Source organism: Schistocerca cancellata, chromosome 9 (genome assembly GCF_023864275.1).
Source record: "Schistocerca cancellata isolate TAMUIC-IGC-003103 chromosome 9, iqSchCanc2.1, whole genome shotgun sequence".
Taxonomy (NCBI): Eukaryota; Metazoa; Arthropoda; class Insecta; order Orthoptera; family Acrididae; genus Schistocerca; species Schistocerca cancellata.
The window spans coordinates 319,065,165-319,083,723 of record NC_064634.1 but is presented as its reverse complement, the minus strand read 5'-3'; the positions used below and the strand labels follow the sequence as shown (position 1 = coordinate 319,083,723).

Below are 18,559 nucleotides of genomic sequence, written 5' to 3'. Positions count from 1 at the left end.
GCGCCATGATGATCTACCTCTATGTCGCTGCGGCTCCGTTTTATCTGTGGTCCACATTTTGTTGGAGTGTCACCTTTTAGCTGTGCTCAGGCAGACGTTAGCGCTGCCTGATACGCTCCCTGCCCTTTTAACAGATGACTCTGCCATGGCGGACTTATTTTTGCGTTTTATTCGGGCAGGGGTTTTTTATCATTTAATCTGGGTGGTTGTTATGTTCTTTTATGTTGATTCTGGCCTTTGGCCTATGGTTTTAGACTGAGTTTTTAATATGTTTCTCGGTGGTTGGCTTTTTCTCTTTTTTTTTCTCTGTGGTCGGCCAACCACCGTCACACTCTGTGTGATTTTAATTTGTTTTGTCTGTTCTTTGTCTGAGTTTTTCTTGTCCTGTGTCGTCTGTTGTCTCCATTACCCGTTTTTTTTTAGTTAAAAAAATTTTTTTTGCTCTGTGTAGGTGTTTTTAAGTTTTGGAACAAGGGACCGATGACCATTGCTGTCTGGTCCCACAACCCTCCCCACCCCACCCCACCCCACCCCACCTAAAATCAGTTGCTCACTAAGAGGCAGGTGCTGTCTGCAGGTGCCCCTCTGGGATACAGTTGTTATTTTTTGTACTCTTCATACTCCCATTGGTACCTTTTTCACCAGCTTCACCATTCTGAAGACCCTTTCTCCTCACTGTTGCTGCAGTTAAGGTCTTCACTGTTACCCTAGAAAGGGGCTATTACATGATGCTATTAATAAAAGCCAGTTGAACAAAGGTTTTTTCACATAAGTTTTACTTGTCCGACTCCTCCTACCTCATGATATGCGAAATAGGGTTCCCGACTTACCATTACACTATGGAAAGTGCATGTAAAATATTATTGCTCTGTTTTTAAAATGTAGGTAGACAATGCTTGTGCAGTCCAAAAATTTATGTCTTGCTTTGGAAACTGTTGCAGCACTGGAAATTGCATCATCACTGAGCGACTCACAAGAGGAAAAACAACAGTCACCACCACAGCAGCAGCAGCAGCAGCAGGAGCAGGTGCTGCTTCAACAGCAACAGCAGCAACACTTGCAGCTAGGCCTGCAGCAAATACACATACACCAGAGTTCTCCTCCTCCTCCTCCTCCTCCTCCTACTGCTCAGCAGCAGCAGCAGCAGCAGCAGCAGCAGCAGCAGATGACAGCAGATTCACGGTTGCCATCAGCCATTATAGGATTGGCATCTAATATCAAGGAGGTGAATTTCATTGTATTTAAAAACATTTATACTTGACAGTCAGTTGTATGATGCGATGGGCATGATTTCACGACCCCCCCCCCCCTCCTACTCTTACTACTCTGCACTCCCTGCCAGTTTCATTAATTAACAATGTGTGAGACTGACTGTAGATAAATATCTCTACCATTATTCCACTTTTTCAGTCGTTTCAAGGCAAACATATGGAGGGATTCTCAGAATTTAAGCTACAGACTATGCCTCTCTTGCACTCTGTGCCAGTGAAGTTTTAATAAATACTTCCACAATACTCTTCCACTTATTAAAAGAAACCAAAACTGTGTTGAAATGATGCCCCCCTCTGGCTCTTCTATAGTTATTCCGTAAGTCCATCCTTTTAAGGGTCTCAAAATTAACAAGTAGCGCTCAAGAGTTGGCTGGACCAAATCTTGTTATGAAATTTCCTGGCAAACTAAAACTGTGTGCTGGGCTATGAAACTTCTGCCTCTCCAATAGTACACTAATACTTTTGTGTTCAGTTATGATAATGAAAACTGTCTTTTACTACAATTGTACTTTTTAAGTTCATATTTGCTAACATACAGCAACTGAAATTCATGGCTGAAGAGGAGGGTGCAAAAAAAACAATTTTAATACGCATTTGTTTGTGGCTCCTTGTTGAAAATGTGGCTCGTTGAAATGATGGTGTAAGCAGTACTGTATGACCAGCTTAATTATTTATAAAAGGACTCTGTTTTGTTGTGATGCACACATCCATCCATTTATTTGCCATATATCACACATACCATTGATTTCATGTTTTTACAATAACATGAAACGTAATATTTTTCACAAAAGGTGGTCATGTAATAAATGCTCCAATGTCCCATTAAATAGAAATTAAATTCCATTGCATAAAAGTTCCAAAATCAAATTTTTATATTGATATGTAAATACACATGCAATTTTTATATAACGAAAAGTGTGAAATGATTCTAAATATAAAAACATAAAAATGTACTATTCAACAGGACAACAAACAAGAACTAATTCATGACTGACTGAGTGAGTGAAGTGTGAACTACAAACTCTCTGCTCAACTGTTTTTGGCATGCTCTACTAACCAAAGGCATTTGTACAAAACAACTGAATTACAAAGTGTGTACAAAAATAGAAATATATACTGAGTTTGGTACTGGATAAAATTGAAGTATATACTCATGTGTCACTGTGGAATGCAAATTATGTTATATGTAAATATGGGGGTAGGGCAGGGAGTGGCGGCACACTCTCCATGGTTGAAGCACACTTGTGGTAGCTGTCAGGAGGTATAGGCATTGCGTTTGTGAGAAATAGAAACATGCAAACACTGAGTAAGTAATCTTCACCAATTTATTCCCCAAAAACAGTCCATAGTAATGCACATGCTATGTCGAAGAGTCATCACTGTGTCTGTCAGCCTGGTCCAAGATAATTATGGAATCATCGAGACTCCATTGTGGGCCAAGAAGAGAATTACTCCAACTTGAGCCACACTAGTTAAAACAGCTTTACCCCATGCAGGCAGAGTGAATCACTGTGAAGACACTCTGCAGCAAGCATCTGCTGGTACTGACACAGGTAGTTAATTTCAAGATAGTGACAGTTCATACACGTGTACACACACAACTGCTGCATGCAAGCCTTTAGCCCTTGTATGACTGCCCTAAGAGAAGACCATAAACAAAGTGTTGCTCTTGATGACCATCTGGGCATCATGAGTATATTTCACCAGTCCCAGTGTCAGGGGGCATTGCAACCTTTATTTCGTTTGTAGGCATACTAATGGTTGGCATCGGTGAACGGGCTTTTATGAGAGCTTGGTACATGACATGCACTGTATGCACAAGACAGATAAATAAAAGTAATAAGAACACAACACTGATGATTAAGTATTGATTAATATTACTGGAAAATTTGAAAGACTTAATTCAATTTTGCTCTTTGAATGAAATTTAACTCATTGGTAGTAGCCATGCATTTCCCGGATATCCATAATCAGATCGTTATGCTTGGGGAAACTGGACAGAGAATGATTTGCATATGCAAGTATGTATGATTCATTATAATAAACTGGTAACACTCACATTAGTGAAAGCTTTTCAGCTGCTTGACAAGTAGTTGGCAATACAGAAGTCAAATCGAACACACATGATAAATTACATTGGGTATCTTTTAATGTTAATCCACTATCATCTCAGGTGTGCCAAAATGTTTACATGTAAATGTGACATCAAGATGAATTGATATATAAGTTCACCGTTATGTCAAATGTACATACCTTCAGAACATTATTTAAGAAATGGCTGATAAAGAAGCATTAAATTCCTAGGACAGTTGTATCTTATTTATAAACAGTTCTTTCTCACAACTGTCAATTCTACTATCGAAGAATGCTGCTGATTCTTGGCAAATTAACTTATGACTATGTTTACATACAGGTGGATCATGGTAATTCATAGATACAGAATATCTTTGATCCATTTTTGACCAGTAAAAAAATACTTGAGTTGATATATGATATGAACATCTGTCCTGTTCTCGCATCACAGGGTAAGTATAAATCTCATACAATTCAAAATTTTCTTTGGCCTACCAATGGGTATAGAAACAATAACATGTAACTAATTTTCAGTCATTAGTGTGTTTGGCAGCCAACTTGCAGAAAGTATTTAAATTATAAGACTCAACAATGTAAATTATAGGTGATGTTGCTTACATTAATTAATAGTAGGATCCACAACAACTAGTCTGGATACTGTAGCACATTGTTCAAGCAATGATTTGAACTACTTTATATGGCTGTTCCTGTATGAAGAGCATCAGTTCTAGTGTTTGACATACTGTCCATGACTCTTAACAACAGGATATTTAAATCTAACATTTGAATACTCCAAAGTGTCAATAAACGATCTTGATTAAACTTGGTGGGTGTTTTACCCCATTAAAGGTCTCTCTCTCTCTCTCTCTCTCTCTCTCTCTCTCTCTCTCTCTTTAAGGGGCAAAACACAACCTGAAAGATAATTTGGCGTGTTAGGTTTGGAGGGAATATTTTTGAAAAATATATAAAAATATTTACATATAAAAGTTGAAATATAATTAACATTCTTGAAAACTGTATAATCAAATTTTGTAATAAGTTTTGCAAAATACTGCACCACCGTTAGTTAATGTAGAAAAATTGAAACTTTTGTTACAACATATATACATACATGTGTAATAAAACTAGTTTCTTATATACCATTTTTGGAAAATAAGCTGTACGCAGTGTGCTGTCAGATTATTTTCAATGTACTGAGTTACATTACCTAAACATTCATTATTAGTCTAGTTATTTATATTATTTATATTTGATGTTTTAAATTATTATTATACATTATTTTTGTTTTGTTTTTTAGTTTACTGTTTCACCGTATGTGAATTTTGTTAATTGAAAATAATTAATAACTTATCATTATGGTACAAAATCATTACAATAATGATGATCTGTAAATAAATGCTTCAAACATAATATTTTCTTACACCATGCAGATAAAATGAATGAAATTTCTATACATCACCCCTGAATTTGATTGTATATTCATGATTTAGCTACAGTAGCAGATTTTTCTAACTAACAAATTGTGTTATATCAGTTTTCTCATAAAGAGGAGTAGCACTACATATTAGTTGCATTTATCATAAATTAACTCAATTTTTGAATTTGCTAACAATTATAATTAACATCAAAACAGTTTAAGAAACAAGTAATTTTTACCACAAATTTTTGTGTTGCCTTAATAGAAATCTCATTTTGTGTATCTGCTTGAATTCTTACAGGGAATTAGCACCTTTTTAGCTAAACGGGTTAAAAGACAATCAGCAGGTTTAACTTAGTTATTTGTTCACTGTCTTGTTAAACGTTGCACCAGCCATAATGCAGCCCCCTCTGTGAATGCTGTTCTCAAACACGTACTGAGCTGGTTAATATTCATAAGCAGCTGGAAATTACCTTGACTACTGACAAAAGATTGGCAGCTGCTGCAGTTTGGAGTGTTGGTAGAGTTCTTGAAAGTCATGTACCTTTGTTACATGTATGAGAGGTACCTCAAGTACTATCCTCTACTGTATATCATGTCTCCTCTGCAGAAAGTACATGATCTGTCATTACCCATCCACTTGACTGCGAGTGGTGTGTCAGTGGTAGATCTACACATACTTTACAGGGTGGATGGGGATCAGGGAGGACTTGGGGTGCTGCACCGGTCCTCCTAACCAAATCTGAGGTACTGTCTATCACTGAAACTGAGACAGTGGTACTCACTTCACCTGTTTTTGGGAAAACATGTTTTTTCCGATGTCAGGAGGAACCAAACGCAAAAGTGTAGGGGGTCTATTAATCATCGGCAGTTCAAATGTACGGCAAATGATGGTACCCCTTAGGGAAATGGTAGCAGGGGACAGGAAAGAACACCAGGTGTACTCAGAGTGTATGCCGAACAACATCATTCAACATGTTGAAAAGGCTATTGTGGGAGCGATTGAGGGAACAGAGTGCAACCAACTGCAGATTGTGGCGCACGTTGGAACAAATGATGCCTGTTATCTGGGCTCCAAGGTCATTCTTGGGTCACTGCAGTGACTAAGAGAGAGGGGTGAGAAGACCAGCCTTGCGCTTGGAGTTTCAATGAAGTTCACAATTTACAGCATTGTCACCAGAACTAATGGTGGCCCTTTCATTCTGAGTTGAGTGGAAGGACTGAACCAGAGACGTCGAAGGTTCTGTGACAAACTAGGCTGCAGCTTCCTGGACTTCTCATAAGGTTGAGAACTGTGGGGTCTCTCTACAAGGATCAGCTGTGCTCTACACAGCAAAGATTGCTACTCAACCAGAATTTCTTTGAATTTTGTGAAATGTCACATGGCAATATTCTGCTATGGTAGTCACTGAAGGCATCATGTATTGCTCTTGCGAGAATCAAATGTATTTCATTCAGTGTCTGTCTATCGCCCTACGCATTGTTGCACAGCTATTATGCAATAATCTCTGTTTCTTTAGAAGTTTCTTTACAGTGAGTGTATACCATGGATGTTTCCTCCCATTGTGAACTATTCTACGGGGTACATATCTATCCAGTGCATGGTCAACTATTCTTTTAAACATGAGTCAGAGTTCCTGTACATGCTCCTGACCTGTGCTGGAAGTTTTAAGTTCCCCATTGAGATATGAAACTATTAATTTTTTATCTAGTTTACTGAACACGTGTATCTTTCTGCTTGTTGTATTTGCCATTTGCACTTTGGTAATCTTTGTTGTCACAAGTGTGTCATGGTCACTGATATGAGTTTGGATGTGGACACCCCCAAAGATGTTGGGTGCATTTGTTGCCATTATGTCGAATGTATTTCCATCATGAGTGGGGTTCCGAACTATCTGTTGTAGGTAGTTTTCAGAGAAGACATTTAGTCATGTTTCAAAAGGTGTCTTATCACACCCAGCACTAACAAACTGTTATTTTCCCAATTAATTGTTGAATTATGTAAGTCTCCACCAATGATTACAGTATGACTGGGGAACTTACATATAAGTGTACTGAGGTTTTCTCCAAAGTTTTCGGTTGCATCAGGAGATGAGTCTGTTGTGCAATAGAAGGATCCAGTTACCATTTTATGCCCACCCATTACACTGAGTCTTGCCCAAACAATATAACATGCAGCTTCGATTTCTACCTTGGTGGATTTGAGTTTCTTGTCTTCTGCGACAAATACACCATCTCCATTTCCCATTTGCCTATTCTTTCAATATACACTTAAATTTCCCCCCAAAATCTCACTGCTGTCACTTTTAGGTTTCAACCAGCTTTGTGAACCTAGTATTATGTGAGTGTCTCTTGCTTTTCAAGAGTGCTTCAAACTCTGGGACTTTGCTGTGAAAGCTCCAACAGTTTAACATTAGGATTTTAATATTCTCATCTGTGGGAGGCTGTTAATGGCACCAAAGCTAGTGTCCAGTCCCAAGTGAATAAGACAGGAACTGAAATTGAGGGTAGGAAAACAAATCCTGAAATTCTTAACTCCTTTTTCAAATGTTTCTTTACAAAGGAAAACCCAGGGGAATTGCCCCAGTTTAATCCTTGTACCACTGAAAAGATGAATGAAATAAGTATTAGTGTCAGTGGTGTTGAGAAACAGCAGAAATCATTGAAATTGAACAAATCTCCATGCTCCAATGGAATCCTCAGATTCTATAGTGAATTTCCAGCTGAGTTGGCCCCTCATTTAACTATAATCTATCGTAGATCCCTCGAACAAGAATCTGTGCCCAGTTCTCGAAAAAGCCACAAGTCACACTCGTGTACAAAAAGAGTTGTAAAGTGACCCACAAAACAACCATCCAGTATCATTGACATTGATTTATTGTAGAATCTTAGAACATATTCTGAGCTCAAACATAATGAGGTATCTTGAACAGAATGACATCTTCAACGCCAACCAGCATGGATTTCGAAAACCTCAATCATATGAAACCCAGCTCACACTTTTCTCACATGACTTACTGAAAGCATTGGATCAACGCAGTCAGGTAGATGCAGTGTTTCTTTATTTACAAAAAAGCATTTGACACAGTACCGCACCTACACTTATTGTCAAAAGTACAATCATATGGGGTATCAAGTGAAATTTATGATCGGATTGAATCTTTTGGTAGGGAGGACACTGCATTTTATCTTGGATGGAAAGTTATCATCAGATGTAGAAGTAACTTCGGATGTAACGCAGCGAAGTATGTTTGGACACTTGCTGTTGCAGACAGTGTTAATAGTAAAATCAGGCTTTTTGCAGATGATGCAGTTATCTGTAATGAAGTGCTATCTGAAAGAAGCTGCATAAATATTCTGTCAGAGCTTGATAAAAATTCAATGCGCTGCAGAGATTGGCAACTTACTCTAAATTTTCAGAAATGTAAAATTTTGCATCTCACAAAACAGAGAAATATAGCATCATATGACTGTAACATCAGTGAGTATCTCTTGGAATTGACCAACTCGTACGAATACATGGGGTGTAACACTTAGTAGGAATATTAAATGGAATGACCACATAGGTTCAGTCATGGGTAAAGCAGGTGGTAGACTTCAATTTTGTGGTAGATTAGTGGGGGAAATGCAATTGGTCTATAAAAGAGATTGCTTACAAATCACTCGTGTGACCTTTTCTAGAATTCTGGTCAAGTGTATGGGAACAATACTAGATAGAACAGGGGATACTGAATCTGTACATAGAAGGGCAGGATGAATGGTCACAGGGTACTTTAATCCATAGGAGAGTATCACAGAGATATTGAAGGAACTGAACTGGTAGATCCTTGAAGATAGATATAAACCATCCCAAGAAAATCTGTTAACAAAGTTTCAAGAACCAGCCTTAAATGATTACTCTAGGAATATACTACAACCCCCTACATATTGTTCACATAGGGATTGTGAGGATAAGATTAAAATAATTACTACATGCATAGAAGTCATCAATCATTCTTCCCGCACTCCGTATGTTGAATGGAAAACGAAGGAACCCCAAGAACTGGTACAATGGGATGCATCTTCTGCCATGCACCTCACAGTGATTTGCATAGTGTAGATGCAGAGGTAGATGTAGATGTAACTGTGCCGTCGAGCACTTAGGGTTCACCAGATGAACAAGTTTCTTGTCCTCAGACATGATGCTCTATGTGGTTCTTTCACACTGACTGCTTAAGATTCTAAGGTTAGTTGACTGCCCTGAGAATAAAGGTTATTCTCCGTCACTGCAAAAGAAAACATCTTTGAAATATATTTTGACCTGATCAGATGTTTATCAGAGTGCGATGCTGTCACAAGGGCATTTGGGACTTCAGATGGACATTCTCGAGTTCTTGATGCAAACTTACCATTAGTTCTTTTTAGAACTATGACAAGGCGAGTGGTCACTATGAAAAAACCATGTTGACCACCACACCTGAGGTCAAGGAACTTGTTCATCTGATGATACAAAGGACTCGACAGTGCAGGTACAGTCGTGATACCTGTAGGGCTTTCAATGTTACAAGATCCTTGTGAGAAGATTTTCAGATCTACTTCTGTTGAATGATTTTGATGTCAGTCTCCACTTGAGAGAGAATATAATGAAGCTGCAGTCAGTAGTACACAATCAATTCTTTTTGTCATGATTAATTAATCTACTGAAATATGCCAGACACAAATCAGAATATTTGCAGGATCATCTGCGACAATTTGAAAGCCTTCTGAATTTTGTTTTATATTGCGCTCTCTGTCACATATATTATGTGAAGGAATTTCGTTCATTTTTACGTGCACAGTGTAAGAAAATGTTATGTTATAAGCATTTTATTACAGATTATCATTTCTGCAATGGTTCTGTTTCATAATTGTGAGTTAATTATTAATGAATATAAGTAAAATAAATAACTAGACTAATAATGAATGTTTAGATATTTTAATTAGGTATGTTGAAAATACTTTGGTAGCACATTGTGTACAGCTAATTTTCCAAAAAGAGTATTTCAGAAACCAGCTGTATTACAAATGGGGTAGCTTGAAAGCTTTATGTTGTAACAAAAGTTTTAATTTTTCAGCATTAAGTAATGGTGATGAGTACTTTGCAAAATTTCAAATTAGTACACAATATGATTATACAGCTTTCAAGAATGTTAGATAAATTTCAACTTTTATCTGAGAAACATTTTTATATATCATTGTTTGAAAGATATTCCCCAAAACGTAATATGCCAAATTACCTATCTTGGTGTGTTTTACTTCTCGAAAGTGAGATTGGGCACAAACAATAAAAATACATGTTGTATTATTTTGTCCCCTTTGCACACCCACCATGTTTAATCAGGATCATTTATTGACACTTGGGAATGTTACCTTCTAGTTGGGTGCTCATAGCATGCAATATTGTGAACACCTCATGGATAGTTGTATTCCTTTCGCCACAAATTATCTTGAAATGCTTTACAATCTGTTCAATAAAAGCTGTGTGGTCAGTAAAGGTTCTTCCCATATTCCATAACACAATCATTTTATTGGTGAAGTTATTTGAATCTGCCTGTTGTTAAAGAGTTAATATTTTGTCTTTAACATCCAGTATATCTCATCTGGTTAAAGTATCAAATACAGTATGAAGGACAATACCTCAAAAATCAAACTAGGCATGTTTGCACCTTCTTTCTTTGGTCTCCCTCAGGGGTTTGACCCCCACTCTAAATTTGAAACCTGTAGCATGAGTCAGATGGATAAGAACTCCCTCCATAGTGTCATTGGTGTGGGTTCCTCTTCTCCCCTCCTCCTCTCCCTCTCCCTCTCCCCCCCTTCCCCTCCCTCCCTGCCATAGCCCTTCCTCCTCCTTGCTAGACCACAGCTCAGTAGCCAGCCTGTATGGTGGGGCTGTTATTTACTGATCTGATTGAGCCCCTCACTACAGGGATCACGCTGCTGGTACCTGTGATGTGAACACCTTGTGCAAGCCTAGGAATGGTTGCCCATCTTTTTATGGCATTGGAACTCCCAGCAGCAACTGTCCTGCTGGGCTGTCATTGCTGTGGCTGGTGGCACCCACGAGATGAGCCCCTGTTCTGTGTGTGTCGTGCCAGGGCAGGTATTTGGCACATGAGAAGTGTTAAACTCTTTGGCTACTCTTCTGTGGCTGCATGTCTTCCTAGAAATTGTTCTGCCTTCCTGGCCTTAACCTCCTTGATGACTCCCTGGGAGGAGGGACAGACCCACTGGCTTGGGGCGAAGCTCTTTCCACGATTCCTGGTCCGTATCAGGACTGATGGGCAGACGTTTGCTGCCACCAAGCTCCTTTTCTTTGTGGAACATATTGAAGAAAAGTTCGGTGAAGTTGAATTGTTAAGCTAGATATCTGGTTCTCCCCTTATAAAGACAATTTCTGCCAGTCAGCTGGCCTTCCTCTGTGCCTGTCACCATTTGGGAGACATTTCCGTTTCTCACAAGGCACTCAATATGACACAGGGTGTAATTTTCAATTGGGACCTTCTCCTCCAGTCTTGGTGATTAATGTAGGGATAATCTAGAATGACATGGCATTCATTTCATCTGGTGTAGACCCTGGCACTTTCATCCTGGCATTTGATGTGGATACCCTGCCCAAGAAGGTCAAGTTACTGGTCTGTAGATGCAATGTGAAACCATACATTCCACCTCACATGCGTTGCTTCCGCTGCCTCAGTTTCATCCATATGTCCTCGCAGTGCAATGCCATTCCTATCTGTGCTGGCCGTAGCTGCTCTCTTCATGTGGGAAGCCCTCGCAACCCACCACCTAACTGTATAAACTGCTTCTGGTCTCCAATCTCCCTGCTCACCGGAATATCCAGTGCATATGAAGGGAAAAAGAATTGAGGAAATAAAGATCCTTGACCATCTTGGCTACTCTGAGGCACGCAAGAAGTTTGACAGAGTTCACCTTGTGAATCTCTTCTCTACCTTTGCTTCCGTTAAGTCTTCCCCTCCTCTGTACCACCATCTTGCCCCTTTTCCCTTTTGTCACCTTTGGTGTCTACCATCTCCCCCCCCCCCCCCCCCCCCCCACTAGAAGCAGCTCCAGCTCCTCCTCCTCGGTCAGGGAAGACATCCTCTGCTCTGGTTACTGCTAAGGATGGGGCTCCATCCTGGAACATTCCTCCCCAGCGTTCTCAGAATAGGAAGCTTGCAATCTGTCAGACAAGGTACCACGCCCTTAGGACCCTAAAGCCGTTTGCTCTCTGTCTGTTCCCGGCATCGCTGCTGCCTGTTGCCTTACTGATAACGCTTCCTCCCTCCCTCTGATTGGGAGGAGGAGGAGGAGGAGGAAGAAGAAGAAGGGAAAGTCAAGGGACAAGGCTTCCTGGGGCGCTTTGTCCCCTCCTCATCATCCTGAATCAGACCCAGTTTTTATGGATGTCACCCCATCCTCGTCAGCGACAACCACTGACTCGATAACGTGACCTCCCCTCAGCTTTTATGTGTCTACTCTGGACACATGATAATCCAGTGGAACTGCATTGGATATTACCATCACCTACCGGAAATTCATCAACCCATTTCCTCTTATTCTGTAGTCTGTCATGCTCTTCAGGAAACGCATTTCCCTCATGACCACTCTCCAAGTTTTCATGGTTATCGTGCTGGCTCCGGGATAGCGTCTGGAGGGGTCTGCACTTTGGTTCACACCAGTGTATTAGTGACTGGATCCCTCTTCACACCAGTCTGGAAACAATAGCAATAAGAGTGCAGATGACCCTAGCAATCTCCATTTGCAATGTCTATCTCCCTCCTGGTAGATCACTTCACTTCTTTATGGTGACCTGTCTGCCTTAATACAGCATCTCTCACAACCTTTCCTCCTACTTGGAGACTTCAGTGCACACTATTGCTTGTGGGGGGAGTGCCACTTCAATGGGTAGGGGTCTTCTAATTGACCAACTTATTACAGACTTTGATTTGTGTCTCCTCAATGATGTTTCTCCTAACTGCTTCAATGCTGCTCACAGCACCTTTTGTGTTATTTATCTGACGATCTCCTCCTCTGCTCCCGTGGCTTCCCTACATTGGTCACCCCACGATCATCTTGATGACTGTGATTCTATTGTTCCCTGCCACCAGCAGACAGACAGGCCATGTATTGGACATTCCACAGAGCCAATTGGCCTTCAAATATGTCTGCTGTGCACTTTGACACCTCTCTCTCAGATTGCATTGATGTGGTTGTGCAAGACATCTCTGCTGCTATTCTTCATGCCGCTGGCACTACTGTCCCCCTGTCCACAAGTCTCCATCATTGTTAACCGATACTATGGTGGACCAAGGACATAGCAGTCGCGCTGTCTAGGACCGCCGATGTGCATTGCAGCGATTTAAATGACCCCCTTCAGAGACCAACTTTTTCGCTTTTAAGCATCTCCATTCTAAGGCTTGCTACCTTATTAAGCAGAGTTAAAAAGAATGCTGGGAGCACTATGTTTCCTCCCTGGAGACGTATGCCTCTTCATTGCAGGTCTGATCCAAGCTCCATAGCCTACTGGGCTGCCAGTGACATCCAACTGTCAAGGGTTTTATCCTTCAAGGTGCTCTGTGTACTGACCCAGAAACGCTGAGTTGAACAGCCCCCCCCCCCCCCTCTGTTTCAACCCCCAACAAGTGTGACCCATATAATGAACACATCAGTGAATGGGAATTCTTACAGGCTCTTACCTCTTCACATGGCAGGTCCGGATTCCATCCACAACCAAATGATCCAACACTTGGACATTACCCAGAGCCAACATTTGCCATTTGCTCATGGTCTTCAACCGCATTTGGCTCATGGGTGCCATCCCCTCGCAATGGCGTGACAGTATAATTATCCTCGTCCTTGAGCCCAGAAAGAATCCAATGTCTCTCAACAGCTACTGCCCGATCAGCCTGATGAATGTACTTTCTAAACTGCTTCAGAGGATGGTTAGCTTCCAGTTATGTTGGTTACTTGAATCTCGGGGCCTTTTGTCCCCATATCAGTGTGGCTTCTGGGAAGGATGATCTCCAACAGACCATTTACTCAGATTGGAAACAGCAATCCAACAGGCTTTTACTAAACACCAACACATGGTGATGGTCTTCTTTGACCTACATAAGGCATACGACACAGCCTGGCACCATCACATTCTCCTCACTCTCTATGACTGAGGCTTTCGTGGAGCCATTCTGATTTTGATCTGAGGGTTTTTATCCCACTGGCTCTTCCGGGTTGAATTCGCAGTTCACTCAGCACCCTTCAGATTCAGGAGAATAGCATCGCACAGGATTGTGTGTTCAGTGTAAGGTGACTCTGTGGCCTTGAAATCTGGACTGCAATGTAGCGATGCTCCTTTCCTGTTTTTAGGAACAGCTTGTGTGCTCCTTGGTAGATACTTGTTGTCATCTTGCACTGCTACAGGAAGTGTATCCAGAAATGGCTTTTCATGATTGACATGAATAATAGAAGAACAGAAAGACAGTTGGAGCTGAGGAGTGGCTTGCAAGATTGATTATGCTCCCTTCCAAAACTTTTTGACATGTCTCTTCTAGGATACTGTATTACTCAGGCAGACAGTCTCCTATCCAACACTGAGCCATGACTGCTTGGCAATCTTATTGTTTCCTTTGTGAAGAAAAGCCTGATGATTCCACTGTTTCACTCCCTTCCATACATCCTTTAGTTTGTGTATTATTCCCTTACTTCTTCATTGCTGGTTAAAGTGTTTGACTGGGCAAAGTCCAGGGATGAACCTGTCCTCCTCATATATACAATTTCATATGGACTTAGGCCATCTGATGCTTGCATTTTTGCAGTGTACACACTTACAACATATGGCAGAGAAATGTCCCAGTTATTATACATGCTGGCTGTGTAGTGGCTAACCATCTTAATGATTGTTCTGTGGACTCGTTTCATGCGGCCATTATCTTCAGGGTGTGCTGCTAAATTACATGCATCAACCTACAAGTCTCTTTAAGCAATTCCTTCATAAAATTTGTTCCTTTATTTCTGATTATGCTTAATGGTGATCCAAATTATAGAATACTCATTTACAAAAAACTGTGATCAGTTATTGGTATTATTAAGAAGATATCTGGTGAAACGGTCTAACATGATCAAAATGTATTTATTGTCTTCGTTAGTCTAGAAATGGACCAACAACATCCAATTCTACCCTTTCTAATGATTCACTAACATCATTCTGGCAGTTCTTGTAATGGTGCCTTAGTCCCTCCGAAATTATTCCGTCTGTTATAAGAAACACATCGTGAAACCAACTTAGAAAGTCAGCATTACGACTTGGCTGCCAATACACCTCAGCTATTTTAATGAGTTGAGTTGTGTGTGCAAGAGTTGCGTTTGCGCACGCATGCATGTGTGCGTGTGGGTGCATGCGGTTGCGCGCGTCCCCGCATGTGCATGCACTTATGGATGTCTAGTGTTGACGAAGGCCTTAATGACCGAAAGCTTTAATTCTGAGGATCTTTTTGTTCTGCCTATCTGCGACTCAGAATTTCTGCTATATGCGCTATATATTGTTACTATCTTAATATTTGTTGTTTTTTTTGCCACAGTGTCCAGATAATAGAGAATTTTGTTGTTCCATCATGATTTGTTCTCTCATGCCTTCTGGAATAACCAAGCTCTTTCATTTACTAGATAGTCCACAAAATGGTGACCATTCTTCCATATTTTGTGTTGTGCCTTCTCCTTGTGGGCTGATTCTTAACTCTCCCTCATCACTAATTGTAATGCAAACACAAACCTTTTGGCACATTGCATCAGCATTCACATGTTGCTTAACAGGTCAGTGGATAACCTTAAGCTGGAACTTGCTTACTCTTAACGCCCTTCTTGTTAATTAGGAACTTGATTCGTTGAAACTTGACAATCTTTTCAGTGTGGCATGATCAATTCTCTTTCTGTCAAGAAACGTATGTTGTTTCGGGTACCAAAATTCAGACCACAAGGCTCCTTTTTCATGATGGTATAATTACGTTCCACTTTGTTTAATTGGCTGGAATAAAATTGTAATGGGTGTTTATTGCCATCAGTTTCTTGAAATAATATAGCACCAACAGTAAATTTTTAAGCATCTGTTTAAAGAGTGAAGGGCTTGTTGAAATCTGGCTATGGTAACATTGGAGCTGTGCTTAGAGCTTGTTTAAGTTCTTTCATTGCCTTTTTCTATTCTACTGACCAGTTAAATGCGGCTCCTTTTTCTGAGTAGCTGTGTCATTAGACATGCTACATTTCCATTATTGGTTATGAAACGTCTGTAGAAATTTGCTAATCCCAGGAATGTTACAGTTCCTTTAAATTCTGTGGTTCAGAAAAATTCTTGACAGCTTCAGTTAGTTTTAAATCAGGGCTTGACTTTCTGCAAAATGATATTTATCTGTTGCTAAAGACAGATTTTGCACTTCTTAGCTGCTCAGAATTTTTTTGAAGTGTCTCCATATGCTGCTTCATGTCTTCACTGAAAATTATTACATCTTTGAAGTATACAATAGCTTGTGTTGGTGTGAGCCCTCATAAAATGGAAGCCATCAGGTCCAGAGGGGTAGCTGGGGCATTGCAAAATCCAAATGGCATACAGAGGTATTATATATTCCGGTACCAGTAACAAATGAAGTTCTTGCTTGATCACCTGTATGCATTGTCAGTTGTTTATATCCATATGTTGAATCAGAAACCGAAAAAAATCGACATCTGCGCAAATAACCTCGCGTTTCCACTTAGTTCGGTAAGAGGAGAATATCTGGTGGGCTATTGCATTCAGAGTTCAGTAATAGATAGAAAAATGGAATTGTGGTGCTCCAGAAACTGGTTTCTTCTCAACAATAACTATTGACGAAGACCACAATGGAGCTTCAGGATCTCTTATAATTCTTGGCTTCCAGGTGTTCTTTAATCATTTCTTCCACCAACTACCATTGGCTGTGCAGTATTTGATAAAATTTCTGAGTGATTTATGCTGCATTTCTGGTATGTGTGCGATGCTGTACCAAATGATTGATAGATAAATTTGAAAGTTCTCAAAAAAGATCCACATACTCCAACAAAACAAGTGTAAAACTCTTTTATTCATAAACTGTCAAATGTTCTGTCTTCCACCAAATTTTGTTCTTTACTTTACTGTTAACTTTGATTCCCTGTTGCAGTTTTTGAGTACTACCACAAAAAATCCATCTTTATGACTGTGATGTCAAATACCTCATTTGGAATCACTGTGACGTCACTTTTACTTATGTTTGACACTTTAGCAAACTTTGTTCCTCATGAGAATACAATCTCTTCGTTGCTCATGTTCACTGTTGTTATTGGGGCTCTAGTGTCTTTCCACCTTACCGTAATAGCAATGGGCACAATTCTGATAACATAACAATGCATCTTGTCAAATAACTTGCATTTCTCCAATCGCTCAGTCAATAACAGAGCTGCTCCTTCGCTCTGGGGTGACTTAAATTTGATGTAGATTGTTTTTCCAGCTCCACATGGGAATTTCCTGAGGCTGATCAGTTTCTACGTTGACTCGGAGGGTTTGGACTGATGCATCGGTTGAGTGGTCTACTCCCACATCATCAGTGTTGCTCATCCATAGAGTGCGATCTGAAGAGACATTTGCTAGGTTGTAGTTAGTACGGCCTCGTTTGATCTTTTCTGTCTGTGACAATATCTCTGCCCCCTTTTAAGACAAGAAATCATATCAGAGTATACCACTGTATTGTTTCATTATTTCAAACTACTTGCATCCTTGAATTGTATTTTTGCCACTAGATAACATTGTGCAAGTCTCACAATATTTTGTTGAAGTAACTGTTAGACATCAGGGTGTTGAACAGCTGTTTTGATGACATATTTTGTGACTTGCACAGTGTTATTCAGTGGCAAATCTGATAAGTGTATGTGCAACAGATCTGTTGGAAAAGCTTGAAAAGTCACACGTTTCAATTCATTTAAGAGCATGATCAGTGGTCACTTTACCAATTGTGATTTTGTTTACATGCCACTTTCATGAGATCACAAATAGATCTCATGTTTAAACTCATTTTTTAGTACTTGTGCAGCTGTTTGTCATATCTCTCTCTCTCTCTCTCTCTCTCTCTCTCTCTCTCTCACACACACACACACACACACACACACACACACACACACACACACACACACAAAATCCTTTTTTTATCTCTCCCCCCTTTTCCTAACAGACACCTGTGCATGGGAGAACACATGTGAATAATGTAAGGAGACAAAAACACGAGCACTAAGAAGTGAGTGTAAATATGTGAGGTATTTACGATCATGTTGAACTGACATAAACAAAACCGCAATGCTGAATTTTATGCAAGAGGTGTTCGTAGTTTTTTAAAAAAGTTGTAGTCCATGAGAATAAAAAAATACCATAATAATACCCTAGTTTAAGTACATTATTGGAATTTCATTTAATGATTTAGAGGGAAAGAACATATTTGCAACTTGTGCACCACCACATAGAAAGCCTGAGCAATGACGTTCTCCCACATTCTCAACCACATTAAAAAAGTCTCCTGAAAAAAGCTACGTTATCTACATTGAAATTATAGTTTTCTTGTTATCCAGTCCATTGGCATCTTCTAGTGTTATTCTTTGGTCTCTTGCAACAGAATTACATACTTGTTTTATAATCCAAGGTGATTCAAATTTTAATCTGTTCTGAATTTATCACAGTAATATCTACAATACAGAAGTTATTTTGAATAAGTGCTTATTGTTGTCACTTTAATAACTTACCTATGTCCAT

General features: G+C 39.8%; 1 protein-coding gene across 1 annotated transcript in view; it reads left to right on the top strand.

Moving 5' to 3' along the window:
• Window positions 1–18,559, top strand: part of LOC126101386 (putative mediator of RNA polymerase II transcription subunit 26) — a 139,467-nt gene that overhangs the window by 67,461 nt on the left and 53,447 nt on the right. Inside the window, exon 3 of the mRNA XM_049912051.1 lies at window positions 942–1,225. Within this exon, the coding sequence (XP_049768008.1) occupies window positions 942–1,225 (284 nt within the window). The remainder of the gene's footprint in view (window positions 1–941; window positions 1,226–18,559) is intronic.